Source organism: Strix uralensis, chromosome Z, assembly GCF_047716275.1.
Source record: "Strix uralensis isolate ZFMK-TIS-50842 chromosome Z, bStrUra1, whole genome shotgun sequence".
Taxonomy (NCBI): Eukaryota; Metazoa; Chordata; class Aves; order Strigiformes; family Strigidae; genus Strix; species Strix uralensis.
The window spans coordinates 101,112,034-101,137,703 of record NC_134012.1 but is presented as its reverse complement, the minus strand read 5'-3'; the positions used below and the strand labels follow the sequence as shown (position 1 = coordinate 101,137,703).

At 41.1% G+C, this 25,670-nt stretch overlaps 1 protein-coding gene across 1 annotated transcript in view; it reads right to left on the bottom strand.

The window, feature by feature from the left end:
* Nucleotides 1–25,670, bottom strand: part of DCC (DCC netrin 1 receptor) — a 641,274-nt gene that overhangs the window by 62,233 nt on the left and 553,371 nt on the right. The window contains exons 16-19 of the mRNA XM_074856359.1: nucleotides 13,191–13,286; nucleotides 9,352–9,590; nucleotides 5,078–5,216; nucleotides 835–942 (exon numbers count right to left, since the gene is read on the bottom strand). Of these exons, the coding sequence (XP_074712460.1) occupies nucleotides 835–942; nucleotides 5,078–5,216; nucleotides 9,352–9,590; nucleotides 13,191–13,286 (582 nt within the window). The remainder of the gene's footprint in view (nucleotides 1–834; nucleotides 943–5,077; nucleotides 5,217–9,351; nucleotides 9,591–13,190; nucleotides 13,287–25,670) is intronic.

Here is a 25,670-nt window from a genome sequence, read left to right as displayed (position 1 = left end):
TGCTTCAGCAGCGTGGTGCTGGGATTACCAGCAGTAATAGTGACGTACGCACACTTTCTCCCACCCAAAAATATGTTGTAGAACTGGTCTAACCCAACTGTTTGTAGCAATGTGACCGTAATGAGCACGTTTTTGAAGATAAGGAATACTTCTCCTAATAATTATATGCCTCTGAGATGTCTGTTAGCAGCCTAAGATGATAATTTAAATGCAAAATCTCAGATAGAACTCTACTATATTTTTCAAACTCAATTAACATTGAAGGTTTGTAACAGAATTCTTAACTAGGCACTAAGGTTATATACAGTATTTTGGAAAAAAAAAAAATCTGGTATTGTGAAGCATTCATTAAGATCAGTTCTTGTCAGTCAATATTAGGGGTTTGCCCTGATCATCGCCTTAAATTGTTATTGTAAAATTAACCATCTACCAATAAATTCTCCCATGATGTGCTCCACTGAGCAACGTATCATTATGTATATTATGTATTGCATTATTGCCAAACAAAGTACTTATTATAGTCATTTCTAATTATCACTGAGCAGCACGTACTACAAAACATTCACTTCAAGTGCGGCATTTTTTAAGTTATATTACTGCTCTTAGCGTTTAAAAGTAAAGGATTTACACCCCCTGTAAGAGTTCTAGCTCTTGCAGGATTCCTAACATTGCCTTGAATCCTAGACCAAGTTGGCTGGTGAAAGTAAGCGAAAGTAAAGTAACGTTAGATCAAATAGCACCCAAGAAAAAAAAAAAAACAAACAAGAGATAGAGGGTGAAAGCAGCAAATGATCAGTAAATAAATGGAGAATGCAGGATAATGTCAATGTTTACCAGTAATTTTTCCATTGGCTTCCAACGGCGGCTGCCAGCTGACAATGACGGCCCGGGGCTTCCCTTCCCGTGTAATGACCGTCAAATCCTTGGGAGCAGAGGTTGGAGCTGAAAATAATGAAAATAATGGAAAACAGAAGTTATCCACCTTCTTTTAAATTCCTTATACTCCGTAGCAGGCATAAACTACTCTGTAGGCGTTCACCGCTTTCTTACACCCCTTCGAACGCGAGCGTCCTTAGCTGTATTTCAAACACGTAACAGATGATTTGTCTAGAAGTGATATTTTAACAGTGAAATTGTAGAACACACTGCGTGTGGATACGTTAGGATTTGGTAGACAGTTCTTATCCTCCTACTGTACAGCTGAACAACCGCCGAGGCATCCAAGAACATCCAATATATTCCGGGCGCCCTATACATTTCATAACAGCAATAATACTGGGGCTTCTCTATTAGGAACGTTTGTAGGCATGTACCAGTATAAAAGAAATATAATTGTGTATATTCATTAAATATATGCTCAGCTTGGGATGTATTATGATAGAAAATTCTCAGCTTTTCTACTCCCACTGCCTTAAGGATGGAAGGTTGGATCTCTGAGCCTGCTTTGCGCCCTGCTTTACTAATGCTGGCCACGAGGCCTTGCACAGTGTCTCAGCTATTTTTAAATCGTACCATAAGACTCCAGAGGAGGAGGGAAAAACAGGCAATTATTAAAAAATAGTTAAGAGAGAGGAGTAATACATTGGCGCTGAGCTCATTGTTCATTTACTTCGTTTTGGTACAGGCTGTAGATGACTTGGAGCGTATCGATAGCATAACAGCATGGAGAACAGAGCGTACGGGCATCCCATCATCCATGTCCTACCCATATGGCCACTAAATAACTTTCTTGAAGGTTCAAAGAAGTGCTCCAAAGTCTCACTTTACGAGGTAAAGCTTTAAAAATCTGTTGGATTGTGCTGAGCTAAACCAGCCCGATCTAAAGCACAGACACAAATCTTCAGGGTGAGGAACATTCAACATGATCTTAAACAACAAGAAGAAAGGGAAGAGCCAGCTGCCATACAGGTTCTGCTCACAAGGAATTGATCCCTTTGTGTGGGGATTCGGAAGGAGTCCCTGCACCTTTGAAATAACACCGAGCAGATGGTCTCATGGTATTCGCATCAGTTGAACTTTTCAAAAGCGGGATCCAGAAAGCAACCACGAAATCTGCACACAGACAACAAAAGTTTCTGTTACCGTTGTTACATTCCTAAGTAGGTGACCACTCGCCAGCTCGTGCTCTTTGTGGTAGATTTATGGTGGATTATTTCTTTGCTACATTTGCAGGAACAACACGTTCAGTCTGATATGTCCAGAGCCAGCACCACCAGGACTCACAGTGTTTCACTTCAGTCTTCTTTAGTCTTTAGTTCACATTAGCTGCTCCTGCTGGAAGCATCTTTCTTAGCCTAGAGTAGGCAAGCCACCACACAAGCTCCCAGATCTTTGAGAAGTCTCTTAATCTTCAGCAATGCCCAGCACGACGTGAGCCCCCACGTTGACGTTGTTATTGTCATTATTGCTTATTCTTATTATTTCTCAAGAGTCTTGTGTGGCATTTAGAAGCTACTCAGCTTGTAGCCAACTTGGGACACTGGCCCATCAGTTTAAAAAACAGTCTACTAGAACAAACATCTTGGGCTGCCTTGCTGTTTCAGGGAACTGCAAGTGATAACCCTTTTTGTAAACGAATCACACTTGATTTTAAAAGTAGAATTTCCCCTCTCTTTACTTTGGCTGAGCCTATCTTGTAATTATTCTCCAACTTCACATAAACGACTGTATTTCCACCAAAGTGCGCCCACCTCTCTGTCTGCAAACAGCATCTTTATCTTCAACGCTATTTTCTGTTCTCTGATATTAACCCTTTTGCCATGTTTTCATGACCTAACCCTTTCCCTTCTGAGACTTTCTATCTTTTGTGAGGTTAAACTAGTAAGGCTGGTAAGCCCCCTCATGTAACATAGGCTTTCCACGCTGGTGACTGCCACATGAGTCCCGCTGAGCGGCTGAAGTTGAGCTCCGCTTTCAGCAGATTGTGAACAGAAGATACCATGCGAAAAAGCAAAGCTTTAGATGTTTCCCTTAGCGCTCATTAACACCCCTCATATCAGCAAGACTTGTGTAGGCAGATCTGGGGATGGAACTTGGCTCTGAAAGTTGCTTTTGAATTATGGGCATAACAACTCTCCCTAGCCATGGTAGTAATCTCCAGTGAATTCTGTATCGATGCTGATATGTACGTTCTTTAATATCATTACGGGAAATTCAACATGCGGAATGGGTACAAAATAGGCAATAAAGATCAGCAGTGCACGATGCCCTTAATTAACAGAGCTGCTCCATCAAGCTCAGATAATTGCATTGCAATCACATGGGAAAATCTAAGGACACATATATTCCCTCTTATTTTCCCTTTGTTAATTAACTGGCATGTACTGTGGTTTTCATTTAAAAAAACACAACAAATCAATATTTACCAGCAGACTACATGTGGTATCTGCTGGTAGAAACCAATTTGGAATGGCACCTAGAGTGTTTTCAAGGCCACCAGTCACCCTTGGGAAAATATAGCGCCTGCACTACATTGGTGTCCAAATGTACATATTGCTGTCGACAACAGACGAAGAAGAAAAATATCTTAAGCAAAACCACAGACGTTCTTATCTACGGACAAGGGACTGTAGCAAGAAATATAGGCAATTGTAAAGAAGGGGGAAAATCTAGTGGTTCTGCAGTATACAGCCTCATGCAGTTCAGTGGAGCTATTTAAAAGGAAATCTCCTTGGGAGTTTCAAGAGAGGGACTCAATACTTTATTCTAAAAGAAATACAGATTTAGTGGAAGACCCTGCCCTTGTTTAAAGACAGCCTAGGGATCAGGATTCGTGCTGCCATTAACGCCTACCTGATAACTAGAAGTAAAGCCTGGGCGTACTATTTCCCTACTGTGGTTAACGGAAGGCACACAAAAGAGAACTAAACAATTACATTTTAGAGAGGACGTTCTTATCTATAGAGATCGCTACGTCTCCATCCCTTCTCCAATGTTTTTATCCCACTGAACTAGGGTTGTATCTGGTGTCTGTTATCAAAACTGCATTTAGTCTCCTTCAGAATCTGAAGTATCTTTCAGGTCATAGCTTCCTGCTTGGAAAAGACCGCTCAAATTCTTGAGAAGAGCAGCTAAATTAAGTCTTCAGAGTGTATCTCAGAATCCTAGAATCACAGACTGGTTTGGGTTGGAAGGGATCTTAAAGGTCATCTAGTTCCAACCCCCCTCCCACGGGCAGGGACACCTTCCACTAGCCCAGGTTGCTCCAAGCCCTGGCCAACCTGGCCTTGAACCCTTCCAGGGAGGGGGCAGACACAACAATTTATTATAAGCATATTGTTAATATTAATGGCTGCTTGCTGGAAATGAAATACAGGTGTATAAGAACACTGAGCATAGAAGAGCTGCCTTACCAAACTGTCAGCAGGGAATTTATATAAGTCAACATTTCACACAGGGTAGATAATTGTGTCTTTACAATAAATAATGCACAAGCTGAAAAGACTGCTCACTTGACTATTACTTTTTTTCCCTGTCTCTAATTTTGCACGCACGGTTTCAGTCGCTGTAACTGTGACTGTAGGTCTTGGCTTGGACTGAGGCATTGGTCACTAGCACAGTGCACAGCAAACAGCTAAAATACGTCCACAGAATATTATGAAGAGACCTGTGAGTCAAGCCCTTGAGTTAAGAAGGACGTGCATTAGTTAGAAGCATCACTGAGTCCTTTTTACTAAGTGGATAAGATGGGAAGTCATGAACTTGAGACAAAACCACATGGAACTTTGTAAGCCAAAATTTTAGAGAAGCAAAATCGTTATCTACTAATGAGAGAATAATTGTTCTCACCTGATCTTGGGTTTCTTTGAAAAGTGAAAACTATTTTAAATCAGCATTAAAAGTCACAGATATTATATTATGGGGCAAAGGATTACACACACGTACTATCATCACCTAACTTCTTGCAGCGACACCAGAGGTCAGTAGAACGGCTGCTTCGCTTTGCTACCCGTGAAAAAAAGTGAAGAAATAGTTAATTTTGTACATAAACTGACGGTTTATGCAGTTAGGATGAGCCTGAACAAGGCTTTTGATGACAAAAACCCAAAGAAAGCCTTTCCAGCAGCTCTTGCCGTACCTGCTTCGTAGGTGGTGGCGTGCGCGGTCATGCTCCAGGTGCTGGACCGCCGACCTTTGGTGACCATGACGGAGAACTCGTACATGGTGTTGGGCTTCAGACCGATCACGGTGTGACTCAGAGCGGTCGTATCTGCCGACTGCAAAGAGACCGAGGGGAGGATGTCTTTAAAGCCACTCTTTGCTGGTAGCCAAGCAAAACACAGTCACAATAGATTCCTTTTTCAAGCAAAATAGCTCTACTGCTACTGAGCACCTTAACAGGAGTATTTTTAGTACCGTAGGCAGTTAGATAAATTATTGCGATGCTTTCTCTTTCTCTTTTCCCAGACAAAGCAATTTGCCATGCATTTTTTTTTTTCAAATGTAAATTGGAAGCTAACCCTATGGCCTTCATCAATGCCCATAGAAGGACAAAAAAAAAAAAATAGAAACATTTCCATAATTTAAACACTCATTTCCAGCCTCTTTGATGGGTTCCTTCAAATAAAAAAGTTTTTAATATCTACTGATTTTTAGTGGAGTCTCAGAAAGCTTTTCTACCCCTAGAATGGTCCTGACTAAGACTTCCCAGTTCCTGGGGTTAACATGTATTTATGATAGAGATTGAAATATGAGCCAGAACACCTGCATAAAGATGCATTTTTGTGTCCATAAAACACACTTTTGCTTGGTTAAATACAATATGTTATAACATATTATCGATCTGCCTCACTGTGATATGTTTAAACAACTAAACATATTGATATTGATGTGAATATTAAATTGTTCATTTATTTTTAGCTGATTTAGCTTTTTACCCTGGCCTGCAGTAAGGAACAATTCGAGCTAAACGGCGCTTGTATCAACGGAGACAAGTGAGAAGAAAATTATCGGACAAATTGGTGACAAGTGAATAAAATCAATTCCCACGCTTTTCAAACTACAGAGCCTGGTGTGCAATCCTCCGGCGTCAACAACTTACAGGCCAGTGCGTAAACCTGGTGCACACGTTTATGTGTTTATACACCTACGGACTAAAGTTTACTGAGTAAAGACAACGGGTATGACTTTGCATCAGAAGACTCCCCTGAGGTTCACATTTGGGAAGTGGTTCACCCAAGACATCTTGCTGGCATCCATCAGTAACGCCACTGAGATGCTAACGGTCAGATGATTCAAAAATAAATCAACCTTTACTAAAAATGGGACATCAGGTTTCCAGCATGTCGCAGAATAAAGCAGTAATATTCAAGGGGGAGTGGGAGAAATTTACTTCGCAGAGACATTAATGAATGGGCTACGTATGCCTACATGGTACGCTGCTTTATCACAAGTGCTCTGACAGATGTTTTGCATGCTACTTAATAGGAAGACTTAAGGCAATACCACATTTTATCATTTTCATACTCAATTAAAACTCCTAGTTCTTGGAAATTAGCACTTTCGCAACTTCTCTGTACTAGGGGTTTACTCCAGCAGAGACTCCCCCTCTATAAAAAATCTTCTTGAAGCAAAGACATCACTTATAACCTATGTGTTCATAAACTACCTGGCCACTTGCCAGAGAGGGCAAAATCTACCTGCTAGAGTTTATACAAATTATTCTTTGACTGAAGGCTGGATTTCAATATAGGGAATAATAATTTTCTCCCTCAGAAAAGATTTTGGAAGAAATGAAATTATTTACGGCACAAAATACTCCTCAGCATGACTGAGGGTAACTAAATCTGATAAATATCACTATGGAAGTCCTCGGATATTAGACATGATCAGGAAAAATTCACATGGAAAAACCAATAGGCTTTGAACCTATTCCTGGACAAAATAGTTTTTAGCAGAACATAAAGACATGGGGTTCTTTTTTGTAAAAAGAAAGTTATTTGTCTCCAGACGAGTGGTTTTCTCTCACTGTTTTTCTCAGTGCTAAATATTAGCATTTTAAAAGTTGAAACACCCTTGAGGTCAGTATCGCATTGGGATGAAGGGGGTGTAACTGCAGCAAGTACCTTTAGTAACATCATGCCATGTCTGTTTGGGACAGTTTGTACAAAGTCAAGTTGGCAGGGCAAAGTTAAATTTATAAACTCCCAACATCAACGGGAAAGGTTAAACCCTTCATTATATTAGATATGATACACTGTTTTGAAGCAATGGGAGACTTCAATGGGAAAATCTCAAAAGACTTGGAAATTCAACGCCAATGCACAGGCAAGTGCTTTGGGAACTTATTTGTGAGCCTGATCCAACACCTTCTGTAGAAAAAGGAAGTTTTCCCCACTGTTTTCAAAGAGTAACATAATAGGTTTTATCTTGCTTCCTTGAAAAAATATGGTTATTTCAAGAAAACAGACCCCCTTGAAAGCATTTTGGATTGTTTCTGCTTCTGGGTGATTGAACTGGAATAAATGAATCAGACCGGCTCCTCACATTACCCACAGACTGGCCAAACTAGAGATGGTGGCAAAAAAAAGGAATTTCACTCTTGCTCCTTTCCTTTTCAGTCTCCCGCTCCTCCACGGCTCCCGGAGCCCTGCGTGGTGGCTCTCGGAGAGACATCCACCAGCAGAAAGCCAGTGAGCTCAACATCTCCGAGCAGGACGTGCTTCTCCCGCACGGCGCATTAATAAGGCTATTTTGGATGATTTTTGCTTGTCACCCACCGTTTTCCACCACATGCAGCTCAGTACATGCATTGGGAAACTAGAGAAAATATTATGATTGATTGCGAGCGGAGAAACAAACACTGTGTTTTCTGGAGCTTTGCTCTCATCACTAAGGCTGCAGACTGGGACTTCCCTCTCCTATACTCATTTTGTTGGGCATGGAAATCCATCTCTAAACAGAAATCAGATCAAGGCAGGGCATTCAAACGTTACAACGCATCGTTTTGACACCCTTAATTACCTAAGAGCTTGGTACAACTGCATGAGCATAAAAAAATTGTGTCTAATTTTGCAGATCATCATGTCAGCATCCGAGGTTGCCAGAAGTACGGCAGTAGATGTAAAAACAAGGTATGGCCTTTTATACCTTGTAAAGTTGTGTTATTATTTAAAAGCTTTACAGTGGGTCAGCACCTGCAGCAAAAAGGCAGCTGACCCGAGCCTCCTCTCAGCTGGTGTGAACATAAATCAGGAGTAATGCAACTGAAACGGATAGTTTGCAGCGGCACGTGGACTCAGCCGAGAGCCAGCGGGCCAAATTCTGATGGACTTGTGTCAGGGGGAGAGCTGAAAAATCCCACTCAGCAAAGGGACCGAAGGCAAGAGCTTCTCCACCGTCATTCCCACCTCTTCCAAAAATTACCTGGGAAAGATCTCGAGATTAAGAGTCTGTAGGATATGTGTACCCCAACCCTGAAAGAGGTGGAGAGACATTGTCTGGGGTTTAGAAAGGCCAACTTGTATTTAGACACATCACTCAGGCTCTAATCAGAGGAGCCTCGGTGGTGGATAGAGCACGGCCTGCTCCACAGTCCTTGTAAAAATGACTTGTACGAGGCTGCTTTTGTTAGGACAGAGAACAGTAAAAAAATGAGGCATCCACTCGCAGTATAAAAATACATCCATAGCAAACAATTCACTATGGATCAATATGATCCTTTAGGCAAGCGAAAACAACTATTATGGTAGGGCACGGGAGGAAGGACATGCTCGTCATGGGGAAGGTGGATGTTATATGAGATGCAATATATAAGCTGACAATAGTGGGGAAAGAGAGCTTATTGTTCAAAAACAAGCAAACAAAAAAGCCTAAAGGCTGTGCTTGTTCCTTCCCATTCCCTGTCCCACCGTATCTCTTTGCTGTACCACACGGATTTTGGTACTGCTTTCGTTAGGGCTTGAAAAAGAAGTTCTCAGACAGAAAGTAGAATGCTGCTGTCATATCCATTCAAGTTGAGTTTTCTCATAAACTAACCTTCAGTTTTTGCTATTTGAGAATACGTAATATGGATGGGTGGAATTGCCATACGGTGTGGGTGGGTTTGCAATTGGTATTTCTTCCTATTCACGCTACACTACCGTGCTACCAAATCTGTGACTCATTTATATCTGATCGGTAACGATTAAAGATCAAAACTGTCAACAGTTGGCACGTGGAATTAAAATATGGCATTGTCATCCAACTAAACACACAGGTTTCTAAGAAGCAGTAGTTACCGAGGCAAGTTTCCTTTTGATTGAAATGGGAATTTTGGTTGAGGGAAGTTGATAAAAGCCAATTCGGAGTCTTTGCAAATGAAATATGAACAGATGGAATAGCTCATAAATTCATAACGTGTTAAAATTTCACCTTGTACTTAGCACTTGTTGAATAGCTCGTTCTCCATCGGACCGTGTAGAAGCGAACCTCCGTAGTCTTTTGGTTCTTTGGGACAGAGTTGTCTGCCCAGATGACCCTCACTGCATCATGCGTAAGTGCAACAGCCTGGACACCTACTGGTGGGAGCATGGGGGTGGAGATATCTGGGACTGAGGTAGGGAAATCATCAAGCAAAGGATAAAAATCAACTTCTAATGGATCAATGGGGTCTGGGTCCATACATCACCAAATGAGCATTCCAAAATAAAGGAGTAGGTAAGTTAAACAGAAAAACAAAACAAAACAAACCAAAACACAAACAGCCACCAAGGGGCACACAGCACAATGGGTTAAATGCATGGCATTAATGAGGAGGAGGAACATGAGGAGAACAGAAAGAAAGGCATTAATGCAAAATGAGAACGCATCGGCAACATTTCAGTTACATCACTACAACAAAACTAACCAGCACTAAGCGCGACTTTTCACGACTTAAGTACTTCCAGGTATGCTGTGTTTTCTTCACGCGAGATGAAGTCAACGCACAGTGCCTCTCCTTAAAATGACTTACATTTTCTTAAAAAATTGAAGCACTTCAACGACACATTATTGGAAACACCTACAAAGTGGAGAGTGTGTCATCCTCCAACCTGATTTATAGACACGACATACTCTCACGTGTAGGAGCTACCTATGCTTTTCTCTCTTGGCAGCCTCTTTGAGGCCCTTTTGTTGTTTTAGGCTCTTGAAAGGAGCTGCTTAAACATTTATTAGGCAAAACAGAATATAACAATTTCACCGTTGAAGTGAAGATCTTGCAATTGTTGGTTTAATACTGTCAGCGTGTTAAACGTGCATATCCAGGCATGGAGATGTGGATTATCTTCAAGTGGGCTTCTTCCTCCAGGAACAAGTTCCTCTCCCGTGTGTCTGTGATCGGGTGGTCTTTGGGGAGCAAGACGCTGAGCACCATGCACACGCCAGAGGAAAATTCTGGAAAATTCTGGAATTTCTCTCCTGACCAGCATTCAGTTTGGCACCAATGACATTCACCCTCTCTTGGCTTCTCTGGGGGTGCAGGGTGATGGCACCCACGTGGGAACCAGAGACCGTTCACACTCGGTTTAAATACCTCTGCCCTTGTTGAAGTACCCAGTCAACTTCTGGCCTATCTTTTAAAGCTCTACTTACTGACTCGTTATTTACCAGTTGCGATTTTTCTAAGCACAATTTCAAAATGCAGTGGGTAAAGTGCAGCAAAAGCACACCAAGAGCTGCTGTTTGTTTTTTTTTTTTTTTTCCCCTAAAAGAATGTGCTAATTAATTAATCAAAGCATAAATGACTGTAATATTTCATCACTGACAGTTGCTACAGTTTGTCTGCTCCATGTGCAATTCCAGCTCCTGACATTCTTTGATCACTCCCGTTTTATGGTTTTGTAATTCTTATTCAGAACCTCGGGAAGTCGCAGCCTTCCGAAGGAAAAACAGAGGAGACAAGGATGTTCAAAATGGATGATAAGCCATTAGGTTCAACCTGCTTCTTGTGTCGCTTCTTTCATCAAAAGGTGCTTTCTAAGAAGCTTGAATATGAGTGTTGAAGGAAATGAAACAACCTGGTTGTTTTTTTAGTGACCCAAAACTCAAGCACACAATCCACACGGGGAGGAACAGGCAGCTGAATCTCTTTTTCGCCCCAACCTGGTGAATAAAACTTCTGCAAATTGAAAGTCAACAGTTTCTTTTCCTGAAGTTTTCCAAAAGAATTGGCTGTAAACTTTGGAAGGTGAGCAATATGTGTTTCTGCTGGGTTTTTTTACAAATTTATGATGGATGTTGACGTGACTGGAGATGAGTTGATATTTTAGCAAACACTGCACTTCCTTTCTCTTTTTCTTTCCCATACTGAAAACTGAAGTCCTGCTGTAGAGGAGATTATGAAGAGAGGCTGGGTTTAGCAAAATAAACGGTCAGAGTTGATCAATCAAGAAAATTCAGTTTCTGAAACACGTCCCCACTGACCTGAGGAAGAGGGAAATGTCTATAATCCACCGGTGGCTGAAAGTAGGTGCCTAAATACTGCACCATTTCCCACCAAAGTTTCAGTTGCTATTATTTATGTGTGGACATCTGTCATTTGGAAATTGTAATCTCTTGCCAGAAAATAGTTTCTTGCTCTCTTTGGAGTTGTTTTGCATGTTCTATAACTTTAGTTTCCACACCATATGCACACCAAAGTATGTCTACGTATATGCTAAATGTGTACACAAAGACACAGTTTTCTTTGGTGTCCAGGGTGCGTCAGCTCATCCGTTGCTTGGGGAACACAGCTCCTGTGCTTTCCTGCTTTGCTAAAAGCTTTTTTTTTGAGATGTTCCTCCAGGAACGATCCAGGCCACAGGCTCCTTTCAGCGGCTGCATCCCATGGGTGGGAGGTGGTGGGAAGCTCCGGGTACGGACGTCTCTCAGCAATAAGAGAGAAGCTCCGAGGTGGACTCGCAGATGATCATTGGGTCAGAGCCCAAGCCTGAATTACCTTTTTTTATACCTGGATATAGTTTCGTTTATGAGAGGTTATATACAGACATAAAATCAAATCCCACAGGCCAGCCGGGTGATTTTTAAATAGAATCAACAGGGAACAAAAAACTTGAAAATAAAAGTATATATGGATCCTGAGGCAAACTCACTGAAAAAGATTTTACAAGACACACACTCAGCAAGAATGACCTCTGTAGACTCCAGACAAGAAGAAAGATTAATAATTTTGAGCCAGAAGTTCCCTGACACTTAGTATACCTAATGTAGCTTGTTACGGTTGCCCTTGATTGTGTAATTAATCTCTTTTTTTTTTTTTCTCCTTCCGACTTTCCAAGATTTCTTATGGGAATACTTCACAAAACCATATGGATAAAAGCTGTTTTTCCTTGTAGAGCCACAGAAGTGCCATTTGGTTGGTTTATTCCTCGTGGTCCACCCAGGCCAGCGTCAGTGATCGGGTTTGCTCTCAGTGACGCAGCTCCCCTTCCAGGCAGCTCTCAATACCATGGGTGAAACGCGAGTGAAAACTTCACCAAATGATGGTGTCGCTCCAGAGGAAAAACATTTTTCTTTTTGTCTTTTTTCTCCATTCTGCTCTTTTAACCCCTCAGCAGTCCCACCCACACACCAGTGATTGCAGAAAAACCACGAGGCAGTCTGGACGGCAGTGCTACACAAGAATAATTCTGAGCTTATAACTTTGCCAGCATCCCAACAACGCATCGGTGAAAAATAGCTGCCTAAAAGCACCCTGCTCCATTACCACTGGGTAATCCCTTTTGTGAGCCTTATCCTGCCAGGAAAATCTCATCAGTACGTTCCTTCACCTTTCACAACCCCTCTACACGCTTTTGTAGAAGGGCATGATGACAGTGTGTTTTTAACTAATTCATTTTAATTTAAACTGCTTTAAAAATGAAGGAAACAAAAATAATTTCATCTGGGCTTAATTCAGCTAAGCTATTCACCACTATTCTGCCCTGATCTTTAAATATTTAAATTGTTTGGGAGTCATGCTTCTCCCAAGCCAACCCGCACCGAAGAGCAAGCACTTGTGAACATCCCATTGAATTTATACAGCCAATTTCTGGAAAAGCGTAAATAAATCATTCTATCTGTGTAGTTAAAATAAAGCGGAAAATGAAGCTGATTTATTCTAGCAGGGACCTGGAGGTTGAAGAGCTCTTTTCTTCCATTGCCTTGACCAAACCATTTTGCCTAGTGTGCACCTTTGTAAGGCGAATGTTCACTGATGGGAAGCACGTTACGAGCTGGGATTTGCAACTCACCTGTCATCGACCTGGTGGTCGCGCTTTCGTACAGAGGCACCCCCTCGCCTGCGTTGTTAAAGGCCTTTAAGGAAATCACGTAATGGGAACTTGGCTCTGCAGGAGGAAACAAAGAAGGCAAAACAAAGCACAGACTGTTAAAGTCAGATCTGGGATGCAGAACGGACAAGCGCTTTCCTGAAATATAAAGAAAAAAGAAAATAGTTAAGCAAGTAAGCGATGAGCACAATGTCTGCCCATCATTTTTGTTTCTCTTCCAAAGGCTTTATTTATCTCAATCTCCTGGTCCTACCTCCATCAAGTTCTCCTTTAAATCACCTGCAGCTTTGCCTGCAAAAGAAAGCTGGAACCAACTTTATGCATCACCCAAGCAGAGGGAGCCTCGGACGCGGTGCGACGTGCGGTGCTACCTGGAGGCGAGGGATGCCGTGGGGGGCCGGTTCCCGGGAGGGGAGGATGCGTTGCCATCCCGGGGATGAGATGGTTGAGGGTCACCAGCAACGTGTTGCCTTGGGATCCTGAGATTCCTACCAGCGAACCGACGGCGTCCAGCTCTCCCAGCGCTGCTGGGGGGCAACTGGTGCTCCTGGACCCAGCCCAGAGCAGTTCATGCCACCCTGTGACCTGCTTTCTGGATGCTGAGCAAAAAGCCTCCCTCCCTAATTTCTTGATGTCAGAATTATCTCGGTAACCGCCATTTTACCACTTTTTATCTCGCTGAGAACACCTCACGCTATGATGTAAATACGAAGGAGGTGGCAGACCACAAATAACACATGGGAATTAACTTCGGGGTGCACGGATGTGCTGCCCTGGTTTGTGTATTCTAGTTTACCACAGGGTTACTCTAAATATATCCCTAAATGAAAACAAAGTGAAATGACCCTGTCAAGTTCCATGTCGTTTTTTTGCGACTGTTTTCCGAGAAAAACAAGACAATGCATTTTCCTGATTTTTCCATGTGAATTGCTTCATCCCCCACCTCCCCTTATTATTTTTTTTTCAGCTGTTAATTCTATTTGTACAGAAAAAAATTGCAGCTGAATACACTGGGTGCTCATACACCTGCTAAAGATGGGAACTGCCTCCTCAAAGATCTTTACCAAAAAATAACAAATGTTTCTATGTGAGGAGACATTTATTAATGAGACATTGCAAAAGACCGGCTGCAGAATTACATATTTCATCTACATTAACACCAAATCAGCTCAGCATGATTAATACTATTACAGTGAATCTGAAATGAGTAAATAATCTTTAAGTACTTATTGCATATTGTTACTAATATCTTTTCCACACACATATTTCGTACTTAATTTTATGTCCAGAAGAAACAGTGACACATTTGTTTAATATTCAGGTGACTTCTGTGCTTCTATTGCAAAAGAACTAAACTTTAAAAATTGCCAAATGAATGACTGGTGCATTAATAACTCCCTGCACTAAGTATCGTACGGTTATTAATTCAGTTGGTACTCACCGTAATATCATTAGTCACAAGGAAATTATTTTGTGTTCACAGAGATATAGTATATATTTTCATATGATTTCCACTCTATATTAGCATACTACGTTTAATTTCTAATTTAACTAAGTGTTGTAACTCTCCAGATTCCACACAAAGATTTATTTATTGAGACACGAAGTCATTATTTAGCTGAGAGTTGAATAATGTCACATTCAGTATTTTCTGCAGAAGAAAGAAATTCAGATGCAGAGTCTAGTCCGACTCCACCTCTTCTTTTTACCCATGTCCCAGCTGTTGTGCCTTTTTAAGAGTTTTGAAAGATGCCTGGCAGAGTGCTGCAAGGGGTTAATACAGACCATTCACTAGCGCAGACTTTGGGAAACACTGGGAAGAATAACAAAAATTGAAGTTTTAGGACTTTGAGACGTACCAGGTATTTGTTATTCCCAGCTCGGTGGCTATATTGAAGTGGACATATAGAGACAAATAGTGCATTAATCTCATTTCTTTCTGTAAATTAGTCACGTGGTTTGGTTTTAAGGGCTGTCCCTATAGTGACTGAAGAGTCAAGCACCTCTGTCGAATAATTCATCCCATGCTGAGACAGGTATTTAAGAAAGATAAGATGAATCAGCCTCTAAGGTTCAGTACGTATCTCCACTGATTATGTCCAGAGCACAGATGTCCGGACTTCACTTGGCTTAATTTTAAATAACGAGACATTAATGAGAAAAAAATGTCACCCCGAACACTGATTTTTGAAATGTGAAACATTACTTGAGAAACCTGATTCTAGAAATTACTGTCAAACCCCCCCAAACCCCATAGAGCTGTCACGTCTAATCAAAATAAATTGTGAATTCCCAATGATGAATAAGCAAAATGAGTGATTTATTATTAATTTGATCATGAAAAATATACTCACAGAAATTGATAAAGTAGGTAGAAAAATGTGATAAGCTCATGGAAAATTTAAAAATGGAGACTCTATAGCGCATACTTCATTACAACTGCCCATATAGCACAATATATAGTCCATCAAATTTTATAAATTGAACAGACTGACATATGATTTATGTTTATAACTAGGCTGAGTAAAGTTACATTTGCAAAAATGAGCTAAGATTGCGATGAGGATGCGATCTGTAGCTTTCTGTTAAAAACATGAAAAATTCAGGTGGTTAATTTGAGCTGCTGCTAACTGGAGCAATAAATAATTGCTTGAGTCTCCTCTTAGATAAGAGGGAGGAAGGTAATTTGCCACGGTACAGTGTTTGAACACAGTATCAGAGTTCAGTTTAGTCCAACACAATGAAAAAGTGAAAAAGTATTAATATTGCCATGTGGCAGGCAGTTGCTTTTTGAACTGCATTGTATATTAATAATACTTACAGGGTCGTTCTGGTGCTCTTTTTGGTAAAATGCCATCGACGAGTGGGGAGTTCAAATGAGGAAAGCTGTTTAGTGTAAACCTACTAATATGTGCAGCAGCTAATGGAACAGAAGGGTCGTTAGTGCTCCTGGCAGAAACAACGCAAAGAAAGAGAGAAACGGGGGCTTTAGAGATGACAATTGCAGTGTAGTTGCAAGAATTCAGAGGTAAATTCTAATTTTTTTCTCTACCAACTCCCATTCATCACTCTGTAACAATGAAGTTACCATTTGGATTTGGTATTCTGGAGCAGGAAAGAATTATATGCTTTTTTTTTTTTTTTTTTTTTTTTTTTCACCCTGGCAAAAGAAATCTCTTCTTGCCTTTGAAGAAGCTGAGCAAAGAATTCAGCTTTAATTAGAGCATCAACCAAGAATCCCCATGTCAGTGTTGGTGTGGAACACGCTCTGGAAATAAAGTTGTGCTCTGCAGTTCAACTTAAAACAACAACAACAACAACAAAAAGACAAGAAGCTCAAACTAAGCATGGACAAAATCAATTCCTTCTACTGACAGATGACGGTACTGAAAAGAAAATAATCAACAAATACCAACTCATTCAAGATACCACAGTTATTTTCTTCTTTAAGAGGGTAAAATTGTGACATCTCTACAGCCATTACACGGGGTCTTTTGACAAATGCGGCGTTTTCATGTATAATTTAATTTTCTCTTTAAACTATGAATGTAAAATAAACACTTGACAACTAGATGTGAACTCCAATCCAAGGAAAGCTCCTTGCCTTAAACTACAGTGTTGGAAAGAGGATAGTGCACTCACAGATTTTCCAGATCAGCACCTTTCTCTCCTGAATAAAAATTCATTCGCAAGTCCTCTTCTCGCTTCCCATTTTAACAATTACCTGACATGAGGGACCTGCAGATCGCTACCCTGGGAGAGCCGAAGCGAAGATGGGGTCTGCTGATCACCATGAAAACGTTGCTCAATCCCATCATACTACTCAGAGCCTCTGTCTCGCACTTAAAAACATCTGAATTTCTTCTAATGCAATGCAACCAATAAAATAGCAATTAAGTTCTATGTTCAATAATCTCCCAACATCTTTGTCGATGCCTTTCCTGATCCTAACCAAAGCATCTTTTGTGCCCTTTTTTTTTTTTTTTTCCCCCCCATTACTAAGCTGTTTTTAACTGTAGGCTACAGAAGTCTACCCTTGGGATGGCAGAGACAGTAGTAAGGTATCCATCATGAGGAGCTACGGCCTCCCTGTAGATGAAGTGGAAACAAAGACATCTTGTCAAAGCAGATGGCGTCTGGCGATATCCTGCAGTAAAAAGACAGGGTGGTAATTGCAGCTGGAGAAATTCCTTTTAGTTATTAGGAAAAAAATAAATATGAGGATTGTCAAGCACCAAGGCAGAGGCTGGTGGAACACCCACCCTTGAAGGTGCTCAGAAGTCAGCTGGAGATGATGCTGGTGTGACCCAGAGCTACCTTCAAAGCTGGCCCTGCTTGAACCAAGACCTGGACCATATGACTTGAAGGATCCCTTCCAACCTAAGTCATTCTGCGATAATTAATACCTGCTCACGCAAACATGGTGAGAGCAGGAACTTGACTTTGATGCCGAGCTGAGGAGGAGGTTCTAAGCCAGCTGGTGACGTAGGACCCTTCTGTCTTCTCTGTTACTCTCACAATTTGCTACACCAAAAGCACAGTGCCTCCCCTTTATTAGCAATGGAAGGGGTGGAAACACAAATACTAGATTTTGGTGTAAGCAGAGTAACTCCTGTAGGAAATGCCCTCCAAAGAGAAAAGGTCTTCAAGAAAACGATGTCTATGGTGTGTGCTGCCATTGTCACCGATGCTGAAAGACCCTCTAAAGGGCAGAGAAACCATCATTCACAATTATCTCAAAAAAGCAACCAGAGAATGGCCTCGTTTACTCCTGTCTGCATGTGTGAAAACATTACACTGTTGCACCAGTATCAGTTCCTAGACCTAGTAACATTACTTTATTGCCAGGAAAAGGTAATCTATCTATAGGCCAAATGTCAAATTGAAGTATAAAATCTGCAGATGAAGGTTATTGAATTCTGAGAAATCAAGAAAGCAAAGCACTTCCAATATCACGGTCAGTTGTAGTGTACTGGACTTGAAAAGGAGGGTTGCAGCCAGGGCTGTGGTTTTCCAGACTGTCAGGGCTGGGCAATGTTCCCAGAAAGATGGAAGCCACCCTATGTGCCTTAAGAAGCCCAAAAACCAGTTTACAATCAAGTTTTCATCTCGTGGCGCCACACCAAAGAAGCCCAAAGCAGGTGGAGTTGCTGCTGGAGATCCTGCTGTGTGACACAGCTCAAGAGGGAATCTGAGGGGTTTTGCTGCCGATTCACAGGAATCTCTTCACGAGGGAGGGTGCCTGGAGAAAACATTCTGCATTTAGCAGACTACTAAATAAATTTGTGCTTTGAGAGCTGCACGTTAGAGCATCAGCTGATGTTAGAGCATCAGCAATGTCTTGCCTGAGGGTCGGAAGCCCAGGGGGGGATTTGGCCTCCTCTGTGTAGAAACTACCCTCAAGGAACAGACTGTACCCCAGCACCCAAAAAGAAAGGTGCCTGGGCGTTGATTTTACAAATATCCACGAGCACCTAATGGCTAGCAGATTAAATTCCATTAAAAGAAACAGTAAGTGATGCATTCCACCTCTTGGACAACATACACTTGCCCTGGAGAGCAAAGCTTAGAAGCAGATTTTAGCACAATCTAGGGAAATTATATCCACATTTAAAAAAAAAAAAATCTTTTAATCAAATTAGTAAATTTAACCATAAATATTCCACTAGCATAGGCTATCATGGTGAAATTCTCCAAACAAGTTTCTCCTATGCTGTCAGCTGGAGAAAACCAGTTTTATTTTATTCCTTCTAGGCACTTGGTACACCAGCAATAGCTGCATTTCAGTGGTGGATGAGGGGATGATTTCTGTGATGTCATTTCATCGAATGCATCAGGCAATTTGGAAACGAGTCACTATCAGAAAGGCTACAGTGGGTGATAGAGAGCTTTCAGTAAAATAAGAGACCTACCAGCGAATTATCTTTGCTCTAACACAACAGAATTAGCATATATTGACATCTTCTGGTAAACTAACAATCCATAATAACAAAGAGCTTCATTCAGTTAAGTTAAATTCACCAAAAGCTGTAAAATCCAAGAAAGCATCTTCTAAGGTTACAAAGGACGGGCCTAGTATCATCTTTGTGAATGAAGAGCACAAAATGTAAGTTTTTAAAATTTGGCACATTTTTTTTTCCATGTCAAAAGGTTTTATCCAAAGTTTTAACAAAGACAGCAAACAAACATGGTTTTGGAGCATCAGGAGTACGAGAATCTCCTGAAAATCAATTGCTCCTGTTTAGGATCCGAAAAAGCAACGTACGTGGCTGATCGAGGCATCAAAATCTGAAAATTTTGGCTCAGGAAAAATCCCTCTTGTTAAAGCTCTCTTTAAAGAAAAACATCTGTTTTGAGAGCAAATCTAGAGAAGAGCAGAAACTTGAATTTACATCTGCAGTATGTCACAAACTTCTCAAGAAATGATGGACAAGTCACTGGGTTTTTTTGTGTCTTCAGCCCTAAGGTATTAACTTTTTTTTTTTTTTTCCTATTTCCTTTATTTTTTTGTCTATAAGCTCTTTCAAGTAGAGTCTTACAATATGTTTCTACGTTAAGCAGACAATGAAACCCCAATCTCATCTCAAACCTCCGGGCACTCCTGTAGCACAAATAATAAAGGTATGTTAATACATAGACACACTTAAAATATTTCCTATATTTAATTGAAAATTGTCCCTCAGGAGCACAGCTCTGCCCAGCTGCTTCACAGAGATGTGAGGGACGAGGGACAGAGTGGGGTCCTACACATCTACATTTCAAATAAATACAACCTAACCTGTAATTTTTAATCCAGTCTCACCATTGAATCCATTACAAGTGGTGAGGGCATGTCCCAACTCTTCAGATGAGAAACTAGGACTCCAAAAAGTTCGGTTAGGTAGCAACACCGGGGGCTTTGCCTTACTCCATTGCCGTGTGAGCTCCAGCACCATCCTTCAGCAACTGGACCTCCTTGTCTTCTCACAGTCTATGTCCTCGGCAAGAACATCTCTCAGCGAATCATCCCCAGAAGTCAACTCAGACCTACCCTGGAGCCACGGTGCCTTTGGGTGATGGGACCGTGAAGCGGTGAAGGTCACGGCATCAAAACATGGTGCTGCATCTGGGTGACAACGATGTGCCTCACTATTCTGGGGGTGCCTGTATATTTATAGGTACTCAGGCTGATTCTGGAAACATTTAACTTCTAAACCACTAGGGTTTAACGGAGCAAAGAGAATTTATAATGAGAAACTGTTAAGTGCTTTTATTTTAATGTAGTTCAGGAGACGAACAGCAAATCCATATTTACAGTTGTTTTTAAGATGTCATCTCATCATATATTATGCCTGCTTGCTGATTTCTCTTGTGAGCTATGTCCTGTGTGCATTAATACAGAGTGTGCAGGGCTTTTTTTTTAAGCAAAGACTGCAATTTAAACATGCTTAGAAATAGGTCTTGTCTCCTGTGGAGATGTGAACCTTTACAACTCCCGTGGTGCATTGCAAGCTCAGTGCACTCCATGTCGGTAGGGATGCAAAACAACAAAAAAAATCCCTATGTGTATCACATACATTTGTTATTGATGTTACAAATGCAGCCAAACTCAGGAAAAGTAAAGTAGTGTAGCAGAAGATGAAGTGTAAGACATATGGACAAATGAATAAAAAATGAACAGCCGTGACTCGAGATGCTTCCCGACATCAGAGGAAACGCCATTAATGCACCGGGAGGGTTAACTGGTGTGTGGGGGCAAGGGTTCTTCAGGCACTCATGCACAAAAAATAACATTGAAAGTTGCACCGTGAGGAGAGGTTGTGTTTCCCTCTGCAAAAAAATAAGTCTTTCATCCAAGGAAACGTGCATTTGTAAGGCTGGGTCACTTAGTTGTTTTGATCTCCTTGGCGTCCGCGACTGAGAGATCAGTGACACCCCAGAAGGCAAAGCATAGTGTTGTATCCATCCCTTTTCCCTGAAAACTAAGCTTTGCAACAAAGCTTCCTTTTTTTTTTTTTTGAGTCGATGAATGTATATAAAGAAAAAAATATTCTTGGCTATCTGTATTATTTATATTATAATTTGGGATTAAGAGTTATTCTTAGGCATTCTGCTCTTCACTAACAAAGAAGGGAAACAGTCAGCTTTTCTGTTCCATCTGTTGTCAATAGATCCTAAACATTTTGTCAAGGAAGCCTGTTTAGCTATTTTTTACAGCTGGGGAACTGACGTGTAAACAAACTAAAATGCCTTACAGAAAGTCAGCCGGAGTGAAGTGTATGAGTGGATTCTTCCGCGTAGGTATACGGGCAGGCTAAAATTCACTTTAACACGAGGACACTCTTAAAATCCACACAATATCTGATTTGGGGGAGTTATGCAAGATCTGTTCGTGATGTAAATAATGTGTGGATCACAAACTGACCCTTCGTTTGAGAGCAATTTGTCCATACTCTGTAAGAAAGCAAAGTCAGGGAGAAATGAAAGCAAATTGCTGCGTGAAGTATTTGCAGAAATGGCAGCATTCTTTAAATGACAGTCAGTTTTCAAAGGCAAGAAAGAAAATGAACAGTCCCTGGAGTCTCGAAGTGCCTTTACTTGTTAGTGTTGTGCTTTAATGTGATCTATGAGGGAAACAGTGAGATGCATAAAATTTAACATATTTTTGTTTGATTTTCACTGCTCCATTTTGTATTAAAAATGCAAAGGGAAGAAAACAACCCAAAACTACATTAAAAAGCTTTTTGTTCCCTTTCATGTCTTTGTTATAATCCACAACTGTCATCTGTAAAGATTAGAGAAAATGAAGAACCTTCTTTCTCTCCTGATCCGCAGTTAAGATGAAGGTGAATTTGATGGAACCCTTTGTATTCCTACTGGTATGTTTGTTAAAATATAAATTCAGATCTAAAAGCTTTATCTTTGTTTCTTGTCACTTGTAATTGTCGATTTCTTTCAAAATTTTATTCCTTGAATAACGCAGGGATCTGTAAAAGTTTAACTTCTGTGCCACCCGGAACGCTGGTGCAGCTCCTGAATGGTCACACTTGCATCAAGGCACGCAAAGACGAGACCACCCCGGCTGCCAATCTCTCCCCGTGCCGTATAGAGCCTCTCACACCGGTCCGTATAGACCAGGGGAGACCGTGCAGCCCCCTCCAGCAGTATAAAACACCTTACCGGTGTGAGTTGTTAACTCGTTCTTATTATTCATGTGGTAGCTCTAATTCTCCAAACTACTAATTAAGCAGAAATGGCTCACATCCATTAGATTTTCTCTTCGGAGCTTAAAATTTTCAGATGTGTGTAGCTCCAGGCTTTATGGGAGGAGAGGGAGTAACTTTGAAAAGTCTTTGCTAGGTTTTGCTGCATATTATGCACTTTGCTTTCATTGCTGGGCCAGCATGATCAAAGGTTGAAGTTAAAAAGAGACATGAAAATAATATTTCAAGATGTGCACTCCAGCTTCCCAATCAAACTCTTTCAAGAGGGTGCATACGAATTCGTGCACGCTCGGGGAGATGAATGCAGCTTTTTCTTAGGTCGCATAAAGGCAACTGTACTTAAAAACTCTTTCTAAAATTACGCCTTGTTCTTCTGTTCTCACATACGTAAGGGGGGGGGAGGAAGGGAGGTGCTCTGAAGAAGAAAGTCCACGTTTCTGTAAGACTCTGGAATTTGGTACAGCTTTCCCATCATATTTAGCTTTTTAATGCTTTGAATATCTGTACAATAATCATTTTTATACACATTTTCTCATGGAAAGACTTAGGGCACTCTACAAATGGAAGTATTATTATGGATGCCAGAGGAATGGCCTTTTCTGACCAGCTTAAAACCGAGTCTCAACTTTTCACATCTGCATCTCTCTGCTTCCTCTCACACGGTGCAAACACCCTGTCATCAGCTGCAGAATTACTCTGTTGTTGCTCTTCAAATGCTTTTTTAAGGCAGTTTTGCTCTTGGGATGGCACTTACATAGAGCAAAGGCAGAGGCCACCCCGTCAGCGTTGGGAGGCTAACGGTCATCCTCTGGGTCTCCTCACGCCCAGCCTACCACCCTTCTCATGTCAGCCTCCTACCTATTTCCCTTATTCCAGTAACTTATTAAAATATCCCAGAATGAGTTATCAAAATATCCCAGAATGACATAACAACGTCGTTAACGTATCGGAATACGCTCGGATAAAGTTAACGGTTAATGGTTGGACTAGATGATCTCCAAGGTCCCTTCCAACCTAGATCATTCTGTGATTCTGTGAAAGTTACTGTGTTCCACTTCTCCAATACACGAATTTAAACCACAGCTTTATGATCTACTGGAAGTTTTATGCAAATTATTACAGCTAGTGTGGTGGTTCAGATATTTGGGGGTTTACATTTGCACAATTGGTAAATGGAAATCTCCTTGGCATACTTCTTCCCCTTTCTTTTAAACATTTATTTCATGAGTAAGCTTTAATCCAAAGCTCCACAGACATGAGCCCAGTCAGTTCATTACTATGCTTAATGCCTTCTGAGTTGGATCAGTTCAGAAATCGTTACTTCCTAGGCGTAAAAGATCAGAATTAGCATCTGTGAATTTTCCAATATTGTTAAAACCACCATTTATCAGCCAATAACCTTGCCATTTATAACCACAAGCAAAGAATTTAAACATAGTTTTTTTTTTAAAAAAAAAAAAAAGGAAATGAAGTGGCTCACTACAAGTGGGTCTCCTTGTTAGAATTATTAATTTGAGAGTCAGTCAAGCACTGATTTCTCTGTCACAGAAAAGGCTGAATGAGAGCAGGGGATGCTTGCTCCTGAAATTTATGAGACTGACATCAAGTATCTTTCATACACTGCGGAGAGAAAATACAACAAATCCTTCACTGACAAAACTTAAGTCTCTGGATATTCTTATACTCTTCTGTACCTGTGGAGAGTGTCTCCAAGGCAATATGACCACTCAGTCATGAGAAAATCACTCTATTTAATTCAGTCTAGAGTACAAGTGTTACCTCTATATAGTTGTATTCAAGACGATCATCACACAGAATAAAGTTCTCAATCACTATTATGAAAGACTGAGTACTTTTCTTCATGTTTTTGAAGTGATTTATTCAGTAGCTGAAGTGTACTACTCAGACAAGTGCTGTAACAGCTCGGGTACAGGCTGATTCAGGCATTAAAAAAGTTTTGCTTGAAGGAAGTAATTAATTAAGTACCTGAAAAGTGATGTAAAGCTGCCAGATGACTTGTGCATATTGGTGTTACACTTGTATGATCAGGGGGGAAGGAATTAAAAAGCAGGCCACTCCGTGAACGTGTAGGTCTCCACCCTTCCCTATGGGTGATCTACTTAAGGAGATCGCCCATCGCTTCCAAGCCTCATAGTTTCAAGCAGTTTTAATAGTATTTTTTTTAAAAGGATTACAAAGGTGAAGTGTCTAGTAGGATTTCTAAAGAGACTTGGATACCTGATTCCGCTCCAAAACCAGCAAGTACTAAACAGAAAGCATTTTTAGTCCATCATTAGCAGCAGATCGAAGGTGCAAAGATCTTTGGACTTTCATCATCAGCTCTAAACCACCGAATCCTGATGTGTAACTGCACACCGTGGCTAAGTTACCGTTACAAACACCCACCGTGGTCAACAGGGAGGAAAGGTCAGATGATGGAGCTGTTGGATGGCCTGAACGACCCTTGCTGTTGTCTTTTCCTCCTTGATGGACTACAGAAGTAACAAGGGCTGATGGGGTTCAAACTCAGGTGACTCAGTTAAACATCTGAAGTTGGGTAAAATAAAGAGTCTAGAGAGCAGGTCAGAGAGTTTATCATGAGTTCAGTCTTATCACAAAGGTTTCACCACCGAACACTGACCGCAAGCGAAGCTACCATCTTCTCTACAACCTGGCCACAGAGAAGATAAGCGGTCCCGAGCTTAAAGCTAAAAGCTACATGTTTTGTTTCTGACTCTGCCTCAACTCCAGTTTATGATAGTAGGAAGCAAACTAGGATTAGATTTTGGAATTGTAGAATTTTGCATAAAAATACAAATGACAACAAATCACTGTATTTCCAGCCATTTCTACCAATGGTACCCAACCATCCGTATTCATAGGGCCTGCGTGCAGGTGGCCAACGACGACCCGTGACCGCACAAGTTAGGGAAGGAGGAACAAAATCCCCACAAATATCAGCAGGAGGTCCTGCAGCCTTACATATCCAACAAGCAGGAATTACCACAGCAACCCTATCGCACATCTACGGCAGGAACCGTCAGACAAAGGGAGATCACGAAGGCAGGAATTTCCAGGGCAACCGATGCTGGGAAGGGAATAAAGCCAATGAACCAGCCTGGGGGCTGTTAGCTCCAACTTTCAATACCTACGTGCATCCCTCTTCTCCATGTCTCAACTGTAAGGTCTTTGGAAAGACGTCCGGGAGGTGCTTTTGTGCAGGTCTGAAGACGGAGAG